At 38.0% G+C, this 24,147-nt stretch overlaps 1 protein-coding gene and 1 non-coding gene across 5 annotated transcripts in view; one reads left to right on the top strand and one right to left on the bottom strand.

Annotated features, from left to right (window-relative positions):
* The window catches only part of CYP39A1 (cytochrome P450 family 39 subfamily A member 1), a 90,823-nt gene that overhangs the window by 47,611 nt on the left and 19,065 nt on the right, over positions 1-24,147 (bottom strand). For 3 of the 4 annotated variants that reach the window (XM_087857053.1, XM_045801728.2, XM_045801742.2), the window contains exons 3-7: positions 22,114-22,288; positions 20,660-20,809; positions 19,403-19,496; positions 12,017-12,124; positions 7,302-7,392 (exon numbers count right to left, since the gene is read on the bottom strand). In XM_087857053.1, the coding sequence (XP_087713179.1) occupies positions 7,302-7,392; positions 12,017-12,124; positions 19,403-19,496; positions 20,660-20,809; positions 22,114-22,288 (618 nt within the window). The remainder of the gene's footprint in view (positions 1-7,301; positions 7,393-12,016; positions 12,125-19,402; positions 19,497-20,659; positions 20,810-22,113; positions 22,289-24,147) is intronic. The other variant, XM_087857054.1, reaches the window with a different exon arrangement.
* On the top strand, positions 3,826-3,929 carry LOC123797680 (U6 spliceosomal RNA). Its single transcript, XR_006781022.1, has one exon. It is a non-coding gene; the product is annotated as a U6 spliceosomal RNA (small nuclear RNA).

Here is a 24,147-nt window from a genome sequence, read left to right as displayed (position 1 = left end):
ACAATAAGCAAAGATGATTCTACACATACACCACAAACCAGCTCTCTTTTATGGTGTTTATTATCAACCGCCATTTTCTTGGGTGCGGTAAATTACACTGTCCTGACAGTTATAATATATTTGTCTTAGAAATCAGCTTGGCTATGAACATGGTAGTGGTATTTTCCGACCCGAAAATGATGTACATAGTTTAGAAAATACCTTTTCGAATCCACAAGTTTACTTATGTATGGTCTTCTAAAGGCATCAAAATTAAATCACATTTAGTGTTACAGGTGCACTAAGGAGCACAGCAGAAAGAAAAGGAAGATGGCTTTAGAGGGTATTCAAGGGGCCACCTTGGTTAGATCGTTACACCGACTGCTAGGGTGGATCTGACCACCAGGCTATGGTTTCAGGCTCAGGGGTATGCCTGTGACTCCAGGAATATATTCTGAACACACGTGCACTAAAACTAGAGGTGTGCTTTAGGAAGATTAATATGTTAGTGACTTGGAAATTAAGCTGGCAACTTGACCTCAGCATGTTAATTCAGATGTTCTGAGTGCTATTTTGAAATAAGGAGATTTGATCATTTGTATTATTAACTCCTGAGCCAGACTGACATTGGTTCCAATTGTAGTTCTGTCACTTACTAGTTGTGTGGTCCTGGGTAAGCTACCTAATTGGCACATCATCTTCCTCGGGTTTAAAATGCAGATAAATAACATTTAGGAGGGCTGATTCAAGGATTAAGGGAGTCAATAAGAAAAGTACTTGGAACAGGGCTTGGTACTTACTGTTACCTAAGTGTTAGCTTTTATTGTTGCTACTATTTCTACCTCCTAGGGTAATATTAGACAGAAATATCTTCATGCTATATTTTTGCTGCATTCAGTCTTTTTAAAGGGATGGCCAACCGATATAAAATAATTCAATTATTGCTGTAAATACTCAAGAAAACTGAATATTTAAATATATATATATTTTTTATTTCAGAGAGACCGAGAGAGAATATATATGTGTGCATGTGAGAGGGGGGAGAGTCAGAGGGAGGCAGAGAGACAGAATCTCCAGTAGACTCCATGCTAAGTGTGGAGCCCAATGTGGGGCTTGATCTCACAGCCCTGAGATCATGAGTTGAGCTGAAATCAAGAGTTGGATGCTTAACCGACTGAGCCATCCAAGCACCCTGAAAACTATATTTTGAAAAGTAACACTGACTAATAGTTAGAAGTAGAAAAATTCAAGGTCATAATAGTCACTCTTTTCACGATATGGCAAGATTATAAAATTTCATATAACCGATATGGTCATATCAGTTTTGGTCATGGCTAAGGTTCATAAAATGATAACAGTTTGACAGACATTGTGCTATTATATATTTACCATATTCTCCTAGTAACTCCATGACCTGGGCATTCTTATTTTGCCATTTGCCCAAAGAAGAAAAAAGCTTAAAGAATTTGGTAACTTGAATAAGGAATTAACCAGTAGTAAGGATCTCAGACTGAACTTGAATGAAGGCATTCTGACCCCCATATTTGCACTATGTTTTTGAGGTTATGACAGGCAACTGAAATAATGTGTGGTGATCTACAAATTAAAATTTAAAACAAAATGACTAATTTCCAGGAATTATGCCCAAAAACTCTGTAACAAAGCAAAATATTCTTCATCAGGTCCTCGATAATTTGATAATGTATATTTCACCCAGGATCAATGGATAAGACAGAGTCATAATCAAGCAGATGCTTTTATAGAGTTCAAAACCCTAGAGACATGGTAGCATTCATTACCACTCTGTGGATTCTTGGACTTGAGACTACTGAGTGTCTCACCAAATGGATCAGATATGGGCTGAGACAGGGTTCTACTAACTCAAAACTTAGGGGCAGAAACTTATCAAAAACTTCTTTACATAAAATGCTCACTTCATTTAAGCTGTCTAATGGGATAGGTGATAAAACTGCAAATGAAAGTGAAACTAAGACATTCATCTCTTAAAAATATTCTTGTATTTGTTCATTAAATTTATCCAGAAAATACTTGTTGAGTAATTTGGGTTCTAGGCAGCTGGGGATCCTACAGACACCAAGACAGACATTGTTCCTGCTGTTGGAGGGACTATGTTCTGATGAAGGAGGCAGAAGATAGATAGATAGATAGATAGATAGATAGATAGATAAACAAAAAAAATCATACTTATGAAGGAAATAGTGCGGTGAGTCAGAGAATAACTAAGAGCAGAGTTAGGGAAAGTGACTTCAGACAGGGCAAGCCTCAAAGTTCTATCTGAGGAAATGACACTCAAGCCGACTAAGAGATGAATAAAAACAAGGGAAAAGGTTCCAAGCACAGAAAACCCTCAGAATTCATCAGCAGGTACACATCTCCAAAGAAACAACTACTCCATAGCTCCATGGTAGCCTTGAAAACCAATAGCCTACAATCACAGTGCAAACCAGCAGCCCAGCAGTTTCCAGAAGGGACAGGATAAGATCGGGACTCCTTCAAGACCTCATTCCTAGAGAATTCTCATTTTTTGACCTGTCTGGCAGTTCTGTGGAAGGTCCCACTTATAAAACTATCTTTATCTGACCTGACTTGGAACTCACACAGTGGAAAAAGTCTTTTCCCCAGGGGTATTTGTTGGAAACCTTTAAGGATAATTAACTTTGCAGCTACCAGAGGCAATAGATAACAGTTTGGACAAACAACAGGCAAATCAAAAAGGTTAAAATGAAAAGTTAGGGAATGAGACACCCTAGGGGCTTTGAAAAGGTCCAATGTATTCATGGGACTATAGAAATGCGTGCACTTGTGGAGGGCTGCACCAATGCCCAGGGCCTCATTCAGGCTCAGGAAAGACCTGAGAAGGCTCTAAGGTCTGACCTATGGTTGACCTTGAGGTTCTGTGCAAGTGGGAAGTGAAAGTTAAGGCAGTGCTACCAGCTGCCTACTTGAGTGTTGAAGGCATGTTCCAACAAGCAAACAAAATCCAAAGCATGCAAACCTGGGAGTCTTATTGGTTCTTAGTGTAAAGAAATCTTTGTCCAACTATTAGCAGAATACTAAACTAAACGAGCAGAAACATATGTGGCCACACATGATAATAATACAAAATATAATATAATAATACAAAATTTCCAGAATTAGTTAACAAAAGTCAATAAACAAACCCACAATCAAGGTTATGACAAGCAGCAACAGCAATAAACCCTGAGGAAACAGGAGAATCTGATTTCCAGAGTTGCCACATTATATTATTTAAAATATCCAGTTTAAAAGAAATGCAAGACATGCAATGAGAAATATGCAATAATACATGGAACAAGAAAATATAGACCATACACAGGGGAAAAAAGCAATCAGTAGAAACTACCCCTGAAAAAACCCAGATGTCGGACTTACTAAAAAGAAAAAAGAAAAAAACAAAACCCAAAAAACAACCTTTAAATAAGAGATTTTCAATATGTTCAAAGACTGAGAAAAATTGTGTTTAAAGAACAAAATAAAGAATATTAATAAAGAGTTATGCGTTATAAATAATAAAGAAGAGGATAGAAAAAATGAAATAGTGAACAGAAAAGCAATATAAAAAAATAAAATTAAACAAAATCAACAAAACCAAAAGCCAGTCTTGAAAACAAAACTGAAGGTCCTTTAGCTATACTGACCAAGAAAAAAAGAGAGAGGACACAATTATTAAAATCAAGGATTAGGGATACTTTTCTAGTGATTTTATACAAATAAATAAGTATGAGCAATAATATGAAATTACATGTAACAAGTTAAATAACCTAGATGAAATGGACAAATTCCTTAAAGACACAAACTACAAAACTGACCCAAGAAAAAATAGTGTTACTAAACGTGAATCAATATAGAGATTAGCATGGCCCCTGTGTAAGGATGACACAGAAATTCATGCAGTGTCCCTATTTTTCTGGAGATGCAATGTCCAGCAATGGTGACCAGTTAACAACACTGTATTATGAATTTGAAAGTTGATAAGTTAAATGATAAGAGAGTAGATCTTAAAAGTTTGCATCACAAGAAAAATTATAAATGTGTGATAATAGATGTTAACTAAGTCGATTGCGGTGATCAATTCATAGTATATGCATATATCTAATCATTCTATTGTACACCTAAAATTAATACAATGTTACATGTCAGTTATATTTCAATAAAAAAAGAAGAAATATATACCGTGAATAGACTTGTAACAAGTAGAGTGATTGAATTAATCAGAAACTTCTCACAAAGAAAATCTCGGCACCAGATCGCTTCACTGGTAAATCTATCATACGGTTAAAGAATAACTAACATCAATCCTTCCCAAGCTCTTCCAAAAAATATGACCAGTGAATACTTCTGAAGTCATTCTACAAAGCCAGAATTATCCTGATACCCAACCCAGACAAACACAAGAAAAGGAATCCTTTATTAATATAGATGTAAAATTCCTAAAATTCCTTAATAAAATACTAGCAAACTGAATCTGGCAACATAAAAATGGTATCTGCTATATGGATATAAATGCCTATAGGTAATGTGGATATTTTATACCCATAAAAATGATAACTAAGTAGAATTTATCCCAGGAATGCAAGGGAGATTCAACATGTGAAAATCGATTAATGTACAACATCATGATACAAAATAAAACGTTATGCTAAGTAAAAGAAGCTAGACATAAAGGACCAATGATTCAATAGCAGCTTTTACTCTGAAACTTGTAGGAAAGTTGAGCGACCTGCCTGGGATGGGCTCTAGTGGTGAGTGCTCAGGCCATAGACATGTGGGGAGGTATCCAAGTCACTAAGGACATCTCCAAGAAAGAAATGGTGATCTTGTAATAGCAAAGAGCCTAAGAATGGAGAACTGCTATACTGAGTCAGAGTCTTGTTTCATGCACTCTAAAGTGCTTTCTTTGACAGGATCTTTTCTATGGGCACATGGATATCTTGCTTAATATCAACCTCCAAAGAGTGAATGAGTAGTCTTCTCTCCTATCTAAATTCCTGAGCTGCTACTACATCTTATACATGAATTGATCTGAATTGCTTCTGTATAAACACAGCGAAAAACATTTTGATATTTTATGTAAATTGTTTGCAAGTTCGCAAGAGTCTTATAAACTGAAAGCACTGATATATATGTAGCTAATACACTAGTATCGCTGCTTGAAGGACCATTCATCTGTTAGTGGAGAACAATGGGTTCTAAAAATAAACCAGAATGTAGAAAAAGAATAAAGGTTTTGTCTTTCTCCACTGAACTGTGTTCAAGAGTTCAAGAGTCAAGTATGATAGACATTCAGATGAATGTAACATTTCTGTTGTAGCCTTTGGGTCAGACAGGCTCCGTGCATTGTCTCCACCATCCCATAACTACTTCTTGATTTCCTAAAGACCAGGACTTTGGAGAACCATAAATGAGGCGAAGACTCTAGTAAGGAAATGGTAAAAATTGACAAGGCAGGAAACAACAAATGTTGGAGAGGATGTGGAGAAAGGGGATCCCTCTTACACTGTTGGTGGGAATGCAGGTTGGTACAGCCACTTTGGAAAACAGTGTAGAGATCCCTTAAAAAGTTAAAAATCGAGCTACCCTATGATCCAGCAATTGCACTACTGGGTATTTACCCCAATGATACAGATATAGTGAAGAGAAGGGCCATATGCACCCCAATGTTCATAGCAGCATTGTCCACAATAGCTAAATTGTGGAAGAAGCCAAGATGCCCTTCAACAGATGACTGGATTAAGATGTGGTCCATATGTACAATGGAATATTACTCAGCCATCAGAAAGAATGATTACCCAACATTTGCACCAACATGGATGGGACCGGAGGAGATTATGCTAAGTGAAATAAGCCAAGCAGAGAAAGACAATTACCATATGGTTTCACTCATTTATGGAACATAAGAAATAGGAAGATCGGTAGGAGAAGGAAAGGAAGAATGAAGGGGGAGTAAACAGAAGGGGGAATGAACCATGAGAAACTGTGGACTCTGGGAAACAAACTGAGGGCTTCAGAGGGGAGGGAGAAGGGGGGGATGGGCTAGCCCGGTGATGGGTATTAAGGAGGGCACATATTGCATGGTGCACTGGGTGTTATACGCAAATAATGAATCATGGAACATTGCATCAAAAACTGGGGATGTACTGTATGGTGACTAATATAATAAAATAAAAATTATAAAAAAAAAGGAAATGGTAAAGTCAAATATGCGACAAAGATGCCCTCCCTTTTATTGCTTGTAAACGTGCGGGCATGCGCATTTCCATTAGCTTTGCAGGGGTAAGCTGCATAAAGGCAAGTAGTCTTCTCTTCTATTCACTGATGTGTCTCCAGAATCCAACTCGTTAGCATTGCTTGTACTCAGTGACTCTAATCCTCACTATTTCTATGAGGTAAGACTCAAGGCTCAGAGACAGTATGGCTTGGATAGTCATGTTGAGCAAGCCAATTTGCTTTTTGGTTTAATTCAATAAGAAGTAGCAGAAAATAGAGAAAAAATTTCAAATAAAATATTTTCAGCAATCATGAAGCAGGGAGGGGGAAGCTGTTAATTGGCATCCTACCTTTTGTCCTGTTGGTAAATTGTTTTCTCCCAAGTCATCTATTATTCTTTTTATATCAGAATACATAATTTGACATCTTAAGGTTTTTTAAAAGACGCTACTTCCAAACAGGTCAAATTAAGCTAAATAAACAAATAGTTGAGTGCTCTCTTCAAGCTTATTTCTGCTTTTTAAAACAGATGACAATTAAAACAATGACCTTAAAAATGCAAGCTGGCAATTCCCATCTACAGTTCTAACCCCCCAAATCTCTAACTTTTAAGACAATTCCTTTGGTGACAAACCTTACCTGACATCTGTGTCATGTAATATATGTACCATATTACTTTTTACAAAATCTAGAAAATTCTGAATTCCAAAAATAATTGAGGGGCCAAGAGATCTGAAGAAAAAGCCTGTGTCTATATATATATATATATATATATATATATATATATATATATATATATATATATGTTTAAGTAGGGAAATTAGGCAAATCACAATCTCTCTAGCATTTATTTCATGAATTGGAAAGTAAGGGGGTTAGATTAGATGACTTCTAAAATTACCTGGACAGTAATTAAATTCTATGTTTAGAACCTGAAACACACAACAACTTGTGTTCAATTTTGGATTATGTTCAATTTCTATAAAATTCTGGGCATTTAGCTTTGCCCATAACGTGTGACAAGTGCACATTAGATATTTCTTCAACTAGGTAAGCTCATTCAGGTTTAGTACCTGCTGTTCCAAATACAGAAGCTATGCCTTCCATGATGGTCTCGTGGACAGTGGGATGAGAGAAGACAAATGCCAGTGTCCAAAATGCAACCTTAAAAAAACAAAACAAAGCAAAAAACATGTATCACACAATACAACCTTTTTTGAAAATGAATAAAAGCATACTTAGTATTAGCCATAAACATTAAAAGAAACCAGGAAAATGCTTAAATTAAACTTAAAAGCATGTTGGTATGAAGCATTTTTGGGAAAAAAACTAGATTTTATGAACAATAGAGATGTTATAGACCTCTGAGAGGTCAAATCTATACTTTTATTCTGTCACTATAGTTTAACTCTGCTGCTTTTACAGATTATCTTTACTACAAAATGAGGCAGGATTTTTTTTTTGCTAATACATATTATAAAATATTATATGTGCACACATTAAATATTCAGAAACAACAAACTGTGATACTTAAAATGTTAATCCTAATGAAAATATATTTTAAAATTTAATATCCATGAAATAGAAATGAATGAGCAAATCATATATTCCGCTAATAAAATTTGGTAATTTCCAATAAGCCCAGAAAAATATACCTCAAATCCCATAAACTAAATTATGAATGTACTCAATATCAAACATAATGGTCCTTTCACACCTGAATGTTACTGAACATGGCATGCTTGCAAATTCTCTCTAGACCAAAGAAAATTATTTCACATCTTTCCTCACTGTGGTATTACAAGGTTAAAATTATACTGACAGACATCTCAAAAATTAACCTTCCACTAACTCGGGTAGAGGTTTTTGCTTCTATTTTTAGATTACACGATAAAGGAAACCTATACAAAATCAACAAAAGAAGTTTGGGTTTCCCTTGCAACTTTTCTGGAAACATGTATTGTAAAAGAAATTTCATCTAGGAAAATCAGTCCTGAAAGACTCAGACAATACTTCATATTTAAAACGCTGAAATCTTCTTGTCTCTTTTGCGAGGGAACTTTAAGTACCTTTACGTAATCCCAATACTCCCCTCTGTGGCCAAAAAAGGAAGAGCAACTGTCTGAAGGGAAGTGGTCAAGTAAGCCAAATTCAATGCTCCTCATTGTTTTTTCCCCGGGGGCGTGAAACCCACGGTGCCAGGGTAAATACAAATACGGTACTGTGTACATAAACAGAGTGAATGGGAGAACCAAGGCCACCCCCATCTGGAGAGCCTCTTTCTGTGGCATGATTCAGATTACCGAAGACTTACCCTGGACATCATCCGGTCCATTTTACAGTAGAAGAATCATGCTCAGAAAGCTCTCTTCTCCTGTCTCCCCACTCAGGCCCCTGCTACTATTATCTATGGATGAAGTGCTGAATTACTGGATTTAATTAATAACCACTCCATACTCAATTCATCTCATTTAAAGAGTCAGAGTTCATATTGGGGGAAAAATAGCTTAGTGGATAGCACATAGATTTTCAGTTATACAAAAGAGTAGTTCAGAGTTATACTACATAGTGCTTGGAGTTTTAGAGATTCACAAAAATTGGGTACTTATTTTATAATGAACACAAGAAAATCAGCTAAATTATGAATGACTGTAGAAAGGTGCTACTTATTATTTCTAAATTTGGTAAAAAACTCAATTACATTTTTAAAAAGAAAAGTCACATAAAAGACAGTAATGAATAAATAAGAAATTTACATATATTACTGAAACAAACAAGAAAAAAAGACCTTTTTGTGCACTCCCAGTTAAAAATTGCTCCCCAAAGTAGCGATTAGTATTCTACCAAAGGGTTCAAGTCCATGGTGAGGGCTGCTCAAAAAGGAGAAGGGCCACCTTGCTCACTGAACTTCACAAGCAGCCACTGCAATGCTTTTGGGGTAAGAACAAAGGTGAGAAGGGACAAGGAGGAAAGCCCTGTCCAATAAGAGAAGATGAAATGGGTATGGTCTTCCGCATCCTTTATTCCTCCATTCAAAAAAAGATTTTACGAATACTGATGGAGTCTCTGTAACATGTCAGACAGTCTTCTACAATCATGGTAAACACAAACATGTATAAGATATCATTCCTGCCCAAAGAACTTTCGCATCTAGTTGGGGATACGTAATACAATTAGGAGAAGAAAGAGCTAAGTGTACAGGCAATGGGTGGGGCAGACAACATGGGCTGTGGGAGTTGAGGCTGAGGCAGGGTAGGGTGGGGGGTCATGGTCAGTACTGAAAGGATTCAGAAAGAGCTTGGGAGAAGCGATAACAAAGATGAAATGTCAGCGGTGAGATTCGTTTTGGAAAAATGTTCCTAAAAAGTTCATTTGGCAGGAATTTCTTGGAAGTTGGAAATGGTCTTCCCATTCAAATGAATTCGCAAATTATGGTTAATATTTGGCACCAGTCTTCAAAGTTCACCCCGACCACAATGGAGTCCTCTAGTGATCTGTCCTACCTCCAGCCTATCTCAAGCCCGAGCTCTGAGTTCCACAGGCCCTGAGGCAGAGCCCAGAATGGGAGAGAAGAGAACCTGACCTGGGCACCAAGAGAGGACAGGCCCCACCACCTGTCCTGCTGGCGGGGCTCGTCAGGGTTCTCTAGAAGGTGATGGGAGATCACAGAAGCCAGCCAGCAGTGGCCACTCCCACCCTGGGGCATCTGAGTGGTCCAGTTTTGGAAGACAGGGCAGTTTATTACTAATGGGCCACTGAAAGTAATGATTGATTGAAACGACAGCCTCACTTCTTATAAAAGAAGAAAGCTAACATTTATTGAGCACCTTCTTTGTTGCGGGGACTGTCAGCCACTTTCCATATCTTAAAAATATAATGCTCATAACCATCTTACGAGGTAGATGACATTCATCCTGTTTTATAGATGAGAACACTGAGGCTCAGAGAGGTTAAACACTTGGCTCACTGTCACTCAGCACTGGGATTTGGCTTTGGGCCTGACTCTAAAGCCTTTCCAGGGTCTCTGACTGCACACCAGCTGCCTCTTGGAGATGCCAACAAGAGCCGACAAGATGGAACTCTCACTAACTATCAGACACTTTCTTTCTGAAATTCATGATTTAAGTCCTTTCAGGCCGGTGCCGGGAACAAATTCCAAAGAACTGACTTCCCCTGAGTCAGATCAATGGGGCTTTTTGTCCCTTTCTTCTGGAGGATCCCTCTAATGAGATCTTGAAAATTAATCCTGTGACAGGAGTGGCTGTTTTGTTGCTGCTTTGGGAGCTGTTCTGATGTTGGCCTTTTAATTTTGCTATAGCTTAATCAGTATCCAAGAAAATTATGCAAAGAGAAATCAGGGCATGATATCAGAGGTACGTAAAGAAGGGGAAAGGATTAGACAATGTTTATTAGCCCATGCCAGGTGAACTACATATGGCAGAGAGGCCAGAATTTCTATTTCTGCTCTTTACCTAATTAGTTTGACGACACGTGAAAAGAAACTAGACTATCAGTACTTAGAAAGAGTTCACTAAGGGGCGCCTGGGTGGCACAGTGTTTAAGCGTCTGCCTTCAGCTCAGGGCATGATCCCAGCGTTCTGGGATCAAGTCCCACATCAGGCTCCTCCGTTATGAGCCTGCTTCTTCCTCTCCCACTCCCCCTGCTTGTGTTCCCTCTCTCACTGGCTGTCTCTATCTCTGTCAAATAAATAAATAAATAAATAAAATCTTTAAAAAAAAAAAAAAAGAAAGTTCACTAAGAGGAAGGAGAAATACATGATACCTGAAATATCTCATTTCTATTTGTTAGAGGAAAAAAGGAAATGGCCACATTTATCATTAGAGATGGGTTGAATATTCCTGTTCAGTAGAAAACAAACATGTAAAAAAGACTACCTTCTAATTTCTCAAATAATCTCAGTGCAGCTTAAGGTAATGTGAAATCCTCCCTGATGTGCATTAGACAAGAAGGGACAGACATATCACATGGCTTTAATCTAGTTCATAACAGCTTTAAAAAGAAACAGTTAAAAAGCCTCTGCTCTCTTTAGTACTGTGAGTTCCATTGTCACCATCTCCATTCATGGGGAAGCTTATAGGACCAAGACACCGAGAAACACAAACAGGAATGGTGTGCAGGAGAATGGGTAGAGGGGAAGACAACTAATATTCACTGGGCACCAGCTGGGTGTATCTCACTGAATCCTCACAACCACCTTATAGAGAAGGGATGGTTACCATTTATCAAGCACCCAAGTCCTAGGACCATACCAGGAGTTGTATTATCCCTTTGTTACCCATAAGGAAATGGTGGCTGAGGGTTTAAATTACCTCCATGAGATTCTATAGCTCTGGCGGGGGTAATCTTGATTCGAGCCCAATTCTACCCCAGACTATCCATTTACCTACTCTCTCCCCAGTAAAATGTTGGAGTCAAGACTTACGCATCTTTGCAGCACCAACACTAAGCGTGTTGCCTGACAAAGAAAGTGCTCCATATGCAGGTGTTGTCACAACCGACCCCAAAGTGCAAACTTTCCCCTTAGCCTGCTACGAGCTTGCCTCGCAGAGGGCAGAATGCACTTGACATCTCGGCTTTGCCTCCTTTGTGATCCTATCAGATTTCATGAGGCATTCAGTTTTGTTTTTCTAGCTCACAACCAAATCCACTGTAGCCTTTTTCTATAAAGAAGTGAAAAGACTGAAAAAAAAGAAAGAATAATGAAGGAAAAAAAACCTGAAATTGCTGTAGACAGAAATGTAACCCTTACTTTACTAATATACTTACAGGGACAGCATTGGACAGAGAAGCCCAAAGTAGTAAGAGCCCATAATTGGGGCTCTTTTCTTCCTTTCTTTCTGTCTCTATGATATCCAGCATAGCCTGCATTAATGTCTGTTTAAAAGAAATACATATTGTCAAACCACAGCTATGTGATGAAGAATGATGTTAATAAACAAAGACCATGCATTTTTCCTTATATATCTCAAATATAATATTTTTGCCATTCCTAGGTTTGCAGCTTGAGGCATGCTAAGGGATTTATATACTTACAGGTAGCGTAGTGATTAAGAGTAGGGACTCTAGAGCCCATCTGCTTTACTGCATTGGTTCAAGCCCTGGCTTCGTTTTTTGTTGTTGTTATTTTTTCTTAAAGACTTTATTTTTTAGAGCAATTTTAGGTTTACAATAAAATAGAGAGGAAAGCACCAAGAATTCCTATATAACCCTTACCCCACATATGCATAGCCTTCCCTACTTACCAATATCGTTCACAAAAATGGTACTTTTTTTTTTTTTTTTTTTTTTTTTTACCATGGATCAAGGACATTGACACATCACAAACACCTAAATTCCATAGTTTACCTTAGGGTTCACTCTTGGCATTGTAAAATCTATGGGTTTGGACAAATGCTGATGATATATATCCACCATTATAATGTCATACAAATTATTTTCACTGCCCTAAAAATTCTCTGTGCTCTGCCAGTGTATCTCTCCTCCCTCCCCAACAACCACTGATCTTTTTCCTTTCTCCACATCCTGCCTTTTCCAGAATATCACATAGTCGAAACCATACATTACATAGCCTTCTTAGATTGGCCTCTTTCACTTAGTAATATGCATTTACGGTTCCTTCATGTCTTTTCATGGTTTGATAGCTCAGTTCTTTTTTGTGTTGAATAATTCCATTCCCTAGACATACCACAGTTTATCTACTTACCTACTAAAGGGCATCTTGGTGGCTTCCACGTTTTGGGAATTATGAATAAAGCTATTATAAACATCCTTATGCAGGTTTTCGCGTGGACATAAATTTTCAAATCATTTGGGTAAATATCAAGGAGCACATTGCTAGATTTCATGGCAAGAGGATGCTTTGTTTGTAAAAAGCCACCAAAGTGTCTTCCAAAGCGTCTGCGCCATTTTGCATTCCCATCAACAATGAAGGAGAGTTCCCGTTGCTACACATCCTCACCAGCATTTGATGCTGTCAGTGTTCCAGATTCTGGCCAGAATGAGTGTTATCTGAGTGTTGTTTTCATTTGCATTTCCCTGAAGACATATGATGTGGAGCATCTTTTCATACACTTCCATCTTCTCTCATGGATTGTGTTTTTGATGTTATATCTAAATAGGCATCATCACACCCAAGGTCAACTCGGTTTTCTATGTTATCTTCTCGTAATTCTATACTTTTGCATTTTACACTTATGTCTATGATTCATTTGAGTGAATTTTTTGTGAATTGTGTAAGATCCCTATCTAGATTCTTTTTTTTTTTTTTTGCATGTGGATGTCCAGTTGTTCCCACACCATTTGTTGAAGAGTCTATCTTTGTTTCACCATATTGCCTCTGCTTCTTTGTCAAAGGTCAGTTGATTATATTGAAAGGGGTCTATTTGTGGGCTCTCTATTCTGTTCCATTGATCTACGTGTCTATTCTTTCACCAATACCACACTATAACATTACAGTAAATCTTGATGTTGGGTAGCATTGTTCTTTTGAAGAACTTTGTTCTTCTCCTTGAATATTGTGTTGGTGATTCTGGGTCTTTTCCCTCTCCATATAAACTTTAGAATCAGTTTGTTGATATCCATAAAATAACTTGCTGGGATTTTGCTTGAGACTGCATTGAATGTATAGGTCAAGTTGGGAAGACCTGACATCTTGACAGTATTGAATCCTCCCATCCATGAACTATCTATTTACTTAGTTCTTTGGTTTCGTTCATTAGAGTTTTGTAGCTTTCCTCATACAGACCTTATATATCTTTGTCAAGTTTATACCTACGTATTTCATTTTGGGGGATACTAACATAAATGGCATTGTGTTTCTAATTTCACACTCCATTCATTCATTATCGGTACATGGGAAAGCAATTAACTTTTGGATATTAACTTGTATCTTACAACTTTGCTATAATTGTTCATTAGTTCTAGTAGCTTTTTGGTGATTCTCTTGGATTTTCTACAAATATGAACATGACATCTGTGAACAAAGACAGTTTTATGTCTTCTTTCCAATTTGTGTAACTTTTATTTCCTTTCTTGATTTTCTTGCCTAGGACTTCCAGTACTATGTTGAAAAGGAGTGGTAAAGAGGACATCCTCACTATGGAGTTCGGGTACTAATTTCTAATGTGTGTGTATATGTGAGGGGGAGTTTCAAACAACAATAAACAATACACAGTACACTATCTGGGTGCCCCATAATTCAACTCAGTTCAACTCAATTCTGACACCATCTACCCAGAAATAGCATGAGGTTTACATGCTAAGGGTTTAGTCCTACAAGACTATACTCTTTCCCCACCCTCCCACCTGCCTTTCAGATGCCAGTCACAGCCCAGATTATTAGCTGTACTTTGGACCAAATAGCTAAAGATTGGAGGTTCTAACAATGTCTCCTCCTTGGACTTCAGATGCCTGCTGTAAGTCTAGGTTTTTATCTGTACTTCTGACTGATTGGCTGTAGAAATCAGAGGTTCCTACAACCTCTTCCTCAGGTTCAATTAATTTGCTAAAGGGGCTCACAGAAGTCAGAGAAATATTTTATTTACTGGATTATTATTATAGAAGGATATGATAAAGGCTACAGACAGACATGCAGATAACCCTACATAATCAGTTCATTTATATACGAGCACACATAAGTTGCTTATTATAATTTGAATAAATTATAACATATATTCAGTTGCTATTATAATTTGAACAAATTGTTACTTGTTAGATCAATTAAGAATAAGGAAAATAGGGGCGCCTGGGTGGCACAGCGGTTAAGCGTCTGCCTTCAGCTCAGGGCGTGATCCCGGTGTTATGGGATCGAGCCCCACGTCAGGCTCCTCCGCTATGAGCCTGCTTCTTCCTCTCCCACTCCCCCTGCTTGTGTTCCCTCTCTCGCTGGCTGTCTCTATCTCTGTCGAATAAATAAATAAAATCATTAAAAAAAAAATAAGGAAAATAAATTTCTATTTCACCTTTACTTATTTCTTCTTTGATGCTCTTTCCTTCTTTGTGTAGATCTGAGTTTCTGACCTATATTATTTTTCTTCTCTCTGAAGAACTTCCTTTAATATTTCTTATAAGGAAGGTCTACTGACAACAACCCCCCCATTTTTCATTTGTCTGCAAAAGTCTTTATATCTCCTTCACTTTTAAAGGATAATTTCACAGGGTGCAGAATTCCAGATTGGTGTTTTTTGTTTTCTCACTCTACTCTTTTGATATTTCACTCTACTCTATTTTTGCCTTGCATGGTTTTCAAAGAAGTCAGATATAATTCATATCTTTGTTCCTCTGTGGATATGGTGTTTTTCCTTCTGGCTTCTTTAGGATTTTTTATCTTTTTTTTTTCCCTGTAATTAAAAACTGATATGTTTTTGGTGTTTACATGCTAGGTGTTCTCTGAGCTTCCTGGATCTGTAGTTTGGTGTCTGACATCAATTGTGGGAAACGTCTGTCATCATTGGGTCAAATACTTCTTCTGTTCCTTTCTCCCTTTCTTCTTCTAGTATTCCCACTGTATGTATGCTATCTCTTTTGTAATTGTCCCACAGTTCCATAGTCTTTGGGTATTCTGTTTTTGTTTTTGTTTTTTTAGTCTTTGTTCTCTTTGCTTTTCAGTTTTGGGGGATTCAACTGATATATCTTCTAGAGATTCTTTTCTCAGCTCTGCCAGTCTACAAACAAGCCCATCGAAGGCATCCTTCGTTTATGTTATGGTGTTTATTATATCTAGCATGTAATTGTGGTTCATTCTTAGGATTTCCATCTCTCTGCTTACATTGTCCATCTGTTCTGGTATGCTGTCTACTTTATGCGTTAGAGTCCTTGGTATATTAATCACAGTTGTTTTAAAGTCCCAGTCTGATTATTCTATTATTGGTCTGTTCAGCCTTCTACTTGTTGTTAGACTGGCGTGGCAACTTCCAAGATCGTTACATGTGGAACCAGACCAGGTTAGTTATTCAAGACCTGGGTAACTTTGGACAAGTTACTTTAAGCTCTGTGTCTCAATTTCTTCATCTATAAAATGTTCATAACATGGTACCTACCTCATAGGATTGTTGTGATAATTCAATCAGTTACTACCTATAAAGTCCTTAAAACAAAACTTAGTATATACTATCATTTTGACAAATTTTTAAAATAAACCTCTGCTTTTAGGAAAATGCAAACAACACAGAAACACAGTTATCTGGAGCATTCCAGAGAAAACCCTTCCCCCATTTGCCATGAAGATTCTCAGCCGATACACCATGGAGAAAGCACTGCCAAGCCAGGATATAGTATAAACACCACAATATGCAGAGAACTGACATTTGACTGGAATGGTGTCATCTAAGATCAGGGCCCCATCCAAGGACACCTGCAGTTACTCTCAGGGCATCACCCAAATTCCATGAAAGCTTTTTCTTCACTGGGAGGTTTCCCAGTCACACCTTTGTCAATGGTCATTCCCCCATCATGGGAAAGAAATTCGGACACATTTTCATTAAGTTACTCACCTACTTCGAATCTTAAATAACTCAGGTTTAGGTGATAAAAATAATGGTAGCTAACACCTAGTAATTGCTTGCTAATAAGGCAAGTACTGTTTTAAGTCCTTTGCAAATATTAAACCATTCAATCCTGACCGCAATTCGAAGAAGTAGATACTATTATCATCACCATTTTACATTTGAGGAAACTGAAGCACAATTAAGTTAGGGAACTTTGCCAGGACAGGGAGCTTGTAGGTGGTTGAGCTGGGATTCAAACCCTGTGAGCCTGGCCCTGGTTCCAGAGCCCATGCTCTTAGCTACTGAGCTGTACTGCCCCATGAAAAACACAACTCACAACTCTCATGGATTAGGGATTAAGAGAACCATATTGTACCATCATGTAGTAGTTTTACTTCAGATCTCATGATACAAGAAATAACTGCTAAATCGCTTTCAAACAAAATACACAATGAGAGACTAGTACTGCTACTTACAAAGCCACGTAATGTTTCAAAAGTGATTAACCGTTCTAATCCTCAGTTTTCTGGTGTTAATAATCCCCAGTTTTCTGGGTATTAGAGTTGTTGTGAAAAATAAATGAGTCATGAATTTGTGAAATGTGTAACACTATGCCTAGCATAGAGTAAGCTCCACATAAATGTTAGTGATGTCTTACTGTTATTGTTTTTGTAACAATGGATTAGCAAAATTGAAAATTATTTAGGTATAAATTTTATTTACCGCTAGTTTCTATCATACAACATAAATTGTCATAACACAAAGTTTATATCTCATGGAAAATTCTATATGTGGATTTCATTCTTTGGATATGCTATTCTGTAGGTGAAATCTTAATTTTAAGTGAAAATACTAGTTTAATACATATATCAAATAACAAGGGAAAAATCGCCACACTTGATGCTTATAATGTGATGAAATGTGTGTGCAATATTTCCAAAAAACAAAAACTTCTTCCAGTCTTCTGCTTAACTAGGCCATTGAAATCTACTTATACAGAAGACAACGGAATCTTTTATTTTCTTCTTAGACCACATTTAAAAAAAAATTGGGTACAAAACACAAGCTCAGTGTGAACACTGCTGGAAGAAACAGAAATGATCCGCAAAAAAATGAAAACTGCTCATGAATGTTCAAACTGAGTTCTGCCCCAAAGTCTTCAACATTGGATTAGCTTCAACAAACTTCAAAATCTGTCTTTATTCAAATAGAGAGAGTACTTACGATTAAAAACGTCTGATTTCTTCAGACTAGGAAAAAGAAATGCTACTCTAGAAGTACTGTTATACACATGCCTCTTCACCCCTAAATCCTGGAAAATTATGCAAACAAAAATGTGTTTGTCTGGGTCTGTAAAACAGAATCCTCAGCTGAAACACTGTGTATCAATGAAGGGCTTTCCAGAATGGCTTTCTAGTCCCTTTATTCAGGTGGGGGATACCTAAACATTCATACATCTCTTTGTTTCTGAAGCGATCTTCCTCCCCAGTGTTAAGTAGAGTTGCTTTTAGTAACACTTGCTATAATAGTGAAAGGCAGGCAAACAAAAACACTTGATATCATCTACAGATACTAAAAGGTCTGATTTTGGGGGTGCCTAGGTGGCTCAGTAGGTGAAGCGCCTGCCTTCGGCTCAGGCCATGATCTCCTGGTCCTGAGATCAAGCCCCATGTCGGGCTCCCTGCTCAGTGGGGAGTCTGCTCCTCCCTCTCCCTCTGTCCCTCTCCCCCGTGCTTGTGTGCACATGTGTGCTTTCTCGCAAATAAATAAATAAAAATCTTAAAAAAAAAAAAATAAAAGGACTGAAATTCAATGATAAACACATGGTATAAACTCTTATGTAGTCCTCACTACTCTCTAACTGCTTCACAAATATTAACTCACTTAATCCCCACATTCTATGAGGGAGGTGTAGAAACTGAGCCAAGAGCAAGGTCATGAGACTAGTGACTGGATTTGAGCTCGTGTTCAGACCAAGTGAACCCCAGTCTCAGAGAGGGTGGGTTTGGAGAATCAGGTAGTTTTCAAGAGGTCCCAGAGATTCTGAGGAGCAGGCAGGGTTGAGAACTTGTCATTACACAAGCATCAGAACCACCTGGAGGGCCTAGGAAACCACAGATTGATGGGTTCCACCCCAGAGGCTCTGACTGAGTGGCCCCCGGGTGATGTTGGTACCATTGGTCTAGGAACTTCACGTGAAGAACCACAGATCTAGGACACTTAGGACAGTGGCTCCCAGTGCGTTGCTTTTCAAATTATACATTACTACCTCCTTTTTTTTGAAGTGAGAACTAATTAGTGGTAGTGGCATCAAGAACAAAGTCTACTTTGCAGAGCTCTGTTACCCTTGTCTAATGTGCCATAACTCCCACCTGTCACTGTTGACACAACGGTATAATATCTAAGTCAATAAAAAACTCAGCCCCGTGTTCTGTGTTGTTGTCTGTAGCCTTAGTTTTTTTTTTTATGTAGAAGACCATTAATACCTACCTCATTGGTATGAGGTTATTTAATAGATTAATGTATGTAAACAACCAACACAGTACTTGACACAAAAAATGTTACCTAAATAATCTCTTGATTTTTAGCAAAAAAAAATTATTTAAAAAATCATAGCTTATTACGTTACATCCCATGTATTTTGGCAAAAAAGCTCAGAGATACTTACCATGGAATTATCTTTTGCAGATTTGTATGTTTTCATATCTGGAATGTTTTTCTCAAAAAGTGCTAAAAGCCACTTTTTGGATTTTGACCAGTTTCTAGGCGAGAAAAAAAATATGTGCATAAATTAATTTGAAGGTACGTCAGGAGTAACGGGTCATGGAGTTAAAGGGGGGAATAGTTACGGAATTATAATTATTTCTCCAAATTTCTTCTTTAGTTTTTCTAGAATTTCATGCGAGGTCTACCTTCAGACTTACCAGATCACAAGGAAAATCGAGGGGGCAAGTAGCCACATCTTAATGGGTTTTTTTGCAAACAAATGTTTGAATCTCTATAAGATTGCTATTGAATACAAAAAAAAAAAACACAAACAGGGGCGCCTGGGTGGCACAGCGGTTAAGCGCCTGCCTTCGGCTCAGGGAGTGATCCCGGCGTTCTGGGATCGAGCCCCACACCAGGCTCCTCCGCTATGAGCCTGCTTCTTCTTCTCCCACTCCCCCTGCTTGTGTTCCCTCTCTCGCTGGCTGTCTCTATCTCTGTCGAATAAATAAATAAAATCTTTAAAAAAGAAAAACAAAACCACAAACAAAAAACAGAGCCCAGGACCTGCTCGTTCTGCTTCTGCTATGGCTGTTATCAGTTGCTGGAGGATGAAAAACTAGGACAGGGACTGGCACTGGCTTAAGCCAGGGAAAGCAAGCTGGCTATGATCTTTTCCATATTTTCTGACCAGTCACCCCTGTAGACCAACTACTAAGACATTTTAAAAATCGTATTATTTTGCATTCGAACCACTGAGCCAATGGTGAAAAATACATTTGGCCACACCTCCTTTTGCCTCAGGGAGAACAAGGACAATGCGTCTGACTGGTAACACTTGATGGTAACACTTGATGATTTAGCCCAGTTCCAAACCACAGCAATGAATGTGATCATAGTAAGCAGTAAACGAGATAAAAGCCCTCAAAATAAATTCTTTGTTTCATTCTCCTATCATCTCTGTCTCTGTGTCTCTCTCCCTGTCTCATTTTTGCTCCTCGAAATAAGGAGAAAAAACAAAAAAGGAAATAATTCATCTCTCTTCTGTAGTTCCTCCATCAAGTCACACACACACCAACAACAACCTGGTCTTAAGAAGCAGCTTCGGTCTCTTCCTCGTAGATGCGGCTCTCTCTACTTAGAACAGGGAAATGAGACAGGTGATGAATTGCTGGGAGGAGATTGGTCAGGGAATTAATTGTAGGGAAGAGCTCTCTACCTTAGGAGACATTCTGGCATCTGGGACCCGTACTCAAAACCTTCATCGTAAGCTTGAAAATGCTGATAGAACTCCCTGATTTTTCTCTCATCTGTGGGAAACAAACCTTTTTTAAAGAGTATATTCATTGTGACTGGATAAAGGAGATGCCTGCAAAGAAAAACACACAGAAAGTCAGACCCAATGACCAAAGAAGAAAAGCAAAGGATTCAAAAGAGGGCATTATTTAATAGCTATATATTAGGGGTAGATAATAATATGTGACAGATTCTTTTGGGAAAGAGTCACTCTCAAAAGGTTTTAATATCTGTTTACTGTGGTCAAGATAATTTAGAGGTAGCTGAAATTGTGGTTCATTTATCTGAAGATTTTAATGGTTTCTAAGCAAGCCTTGTTAGATCCCGACAAACGTGAGATGATGCGCAGAAATAAATTGATTCAATGTAATTTCAACAAGTATTTATTTGGCAAAAAATAGCAATAACTAAGATACAGTCCATGACTTTAGACAGCAGCAAAAGAGAGCCAAAGAATCAGAGCAATACTAGTTACCAAATTTCCCAAGCTCTCAAAGGATCCTACGGATTGTAACGACTACACATTGAAGTATAGTGCCTATAATCATTACGTCTTGCCGTAAGTGAATAAAATGATTACTGTGGCATACATAAGGGAAAGAATAGCGAAGATTGTTAATATGACCTAGATTAGTAACACTAAGTACTGTTTGTTTCAGTTTTATTTGCCATTCCTTCCTCACTAGAAGTTTTTCAGGGTCTCCTTCCCCCAAAGTTTCAAAGATACCCAGAATTTGCTTGGTTTTGTTGTAGATACTGGGCATGGGAAAAGTTTAGTTAGTGGCTTGCCTTTTCTGTTGTTTTTTCCTCTCTCTCTTTCTGGACCTCTAGCAAAATATTAACTGTTGTTCTTTTTTATGAGTCTGAACTATTGAATCCTGCCTTCAGGATCCCAGTATCCCACTGAGATGGAAAAGTGCCCAGCTGGTAACTTCAATTTACCAAATCTCCTTACGCATGCGAAGAATTTTTCTCACGGCTCCTAGGCCCAGCCCTTACCTTTGCCAGAAAGCTTCGAAACATGGCTGAGGCCACTTGCCTCCCTCCAACGCCCTTTCCTGTCTCACCTGTCTCTCAGCATCCCCTCCAGGTAGGTATGTTCTACATGGCATGGAATGAGGAGAAATTACTGTAAATGTATTAAGATGATTGTATTGGCTTCTTTGTTCACCTTAAAATTGGAGTGCTAATGAAAACTTGCTCATTAACTAACATGTAAAGGATTAGTATAATCTCTTAATTACCTAGTTAGATGGACTTCATTAATCCACCAGATAATTTTTAAAGTTCAATGCACAGGCTTCAAAGTTTTTTATTCCAAAAAACCCCCCAAACAAAAAAACAACAAGAGCAAATACTACTAATACATCTATTTACCTTACTAAGCTGTTCAGCTCCATTGTCCCATGATTGCCTAAATTCTCCAGTTGCTCATGTAATTCTTCAGTCAGTTGTCCAGTGAGTTGATATAGGTTGAAAGTCCCTATTTTCCCTTTCATCATGATATAAAGTTTTTCATGCAGTGTTAAAAAAGTATTCTTTGGAATTGATGCTGTAAACAGAGAAAACTTTTCAAAAGAAGCAACAACTCCTTGAAGCAAACAGTCAATCTACCTCTGCTATCACTTGGTCAGTAGGGACTGGAACCAAAGTCTTCCCAATACATAAAATCACCTCCTGCAAGTAAAAGGAGGTGAAGATTCAACCTATCCCGTGAAACAGTAAAAGTCTTTCAGGAAATTCACATTCAGGAGTGATCTACAAATGGGTGATTAGGAGGGCCTCTGGGAAGCACAAATCCAGTGATTTTATCTCCACATCTAAAAGCTTTCGTTGGCTTCCCACCCTTAACAAAGTTTACACAAAGCCTTCTACCATCTTTCTAGTTCTCCAGTGACATTTCCAGGCCCTTCTCCCCCCAAATTTGTATCTCAGGTGCAGTGTGATATTTCCAATATTTATATTTCCCAGCATTTTTATTAGGTGTTCTATCTGCTCAAAACACTCTCTCCTTGACTAACCTCACCCCATTCCCAAGCACCCACAACTATAAGCCATACGTTTCTCCTGCTACCTTCTATTTCTCCTTCAAGTGCCAACACTTCCTAACCGCATGAGGAGCTTTGACCCCACTACATCCTTTGTATTAGTGTTCATGTTCCTTCCACGATACACACGCCTGCTTGAGTTCGGCTAGTAAGAGTTTAAGTTTTTAAACTCATTATTCTTTTATATTTTTCTTTAATCCTGTTTTATTGTCTGTAAAGTAACTTTTTCAAAAAAAATAGTTTTTAGTTTTCTATTTTGTCAGCCTATTATGCGTAGGTTACATTTTGTATTAGTGAATTAAAAATAATGTTTTGATTTCCCGAACATACAACTTCTCCATAACGGAGGAATATATGAGAGGAATGGGAATCTGGCTCGAGCGCATATTAACATATTTTGTCTATTAAATAGAAATATTTAAACATGAAAGTCCCCAGAGGAGGCAGAGGTAAAAAAACTTGATCACTTTCAAGCACCCCTGATCAGTGAGGAAGTTGGCATATTTTTCTGAAAGGATATGTGAACTTACAGATCAAGAGCCTTTAAACTTCAAAATATTTATATTCTTTGATCTGAAATTCCACAGTTTAAATATCGAGAAGCACTAAACAGTCAAAGAATTTAACCCACATGCTGTGATCTTCCTGCAGGCAAGAAGAAATAACCATCATGCTCTTGGTTATTGACAGCTTTTAAAATTTTTTTTCGTTTTAATGGCAAGAGATACATGAGAGGTAACATGAAGAGGAACCTAAGAAAGAAGCCAAAGAGGAAACCAAGAGAAAGAAGCCACTGACAACAGAAGTAAGCATAGACATTAGGGAAGCAGAGAAAAGAATCGGGCAGCAAAATGAAACAGCTCCGCATTCTTGGGAAGACAAATGGCCTGAGCACCACACGTTTGCAGCCTGGAAAGAAATAAGCTGGACAGTCACACCAGAAGCATGCAGACAAGTACAATCCAGCCTTCTCTGAGGATGGAGAACAGAAGGCCACCAATTACATGAAGCCAAGCCCCACTTACCTTAATAGCCCTATGGAATGTGTCAGGAAATGGCACAGGAAAGGGCATACTAAGCAGTGAGGAGGCATTCTACTTTCAGTGAGCAGAGTAGCAACATGTGATCAAGCCAAGAGCTACAGCCCGTGGAACACTGTCTACACAGCAGGAGAACAGAGTGAACGGCATCTTGGGAGCTGTAACAGGATACAGATTCCGAGTATTTTCCAAAGTAAACAGCAATGAGGTAAACTCATCTCTTACCCACGTCTCCTTAAGACTTACATGAGGCTGCCAATAATTTGTTTTTCAACAACCAAACTCATCAGATATTCTTTCTACCTTCTGTCCTGATTTTAAAG

Source organism: Ursus americanus, chromosome 29, assembly GCF_024610735.1.
Source record: "Ursus americanus isolate L20-20 chromosome 29, mUrsAme1.1.p, whole genome shotgun sequence".
Classification (NCBI taxonomy): Eukaryota; Metazoa; Chordata; class Mammalia; order Carnivora; family Ursidae; genus Ursus; species Ursus americanus.
This window is presented reverse-complemented; position numbering and strand designations above follow the sequence as displayed.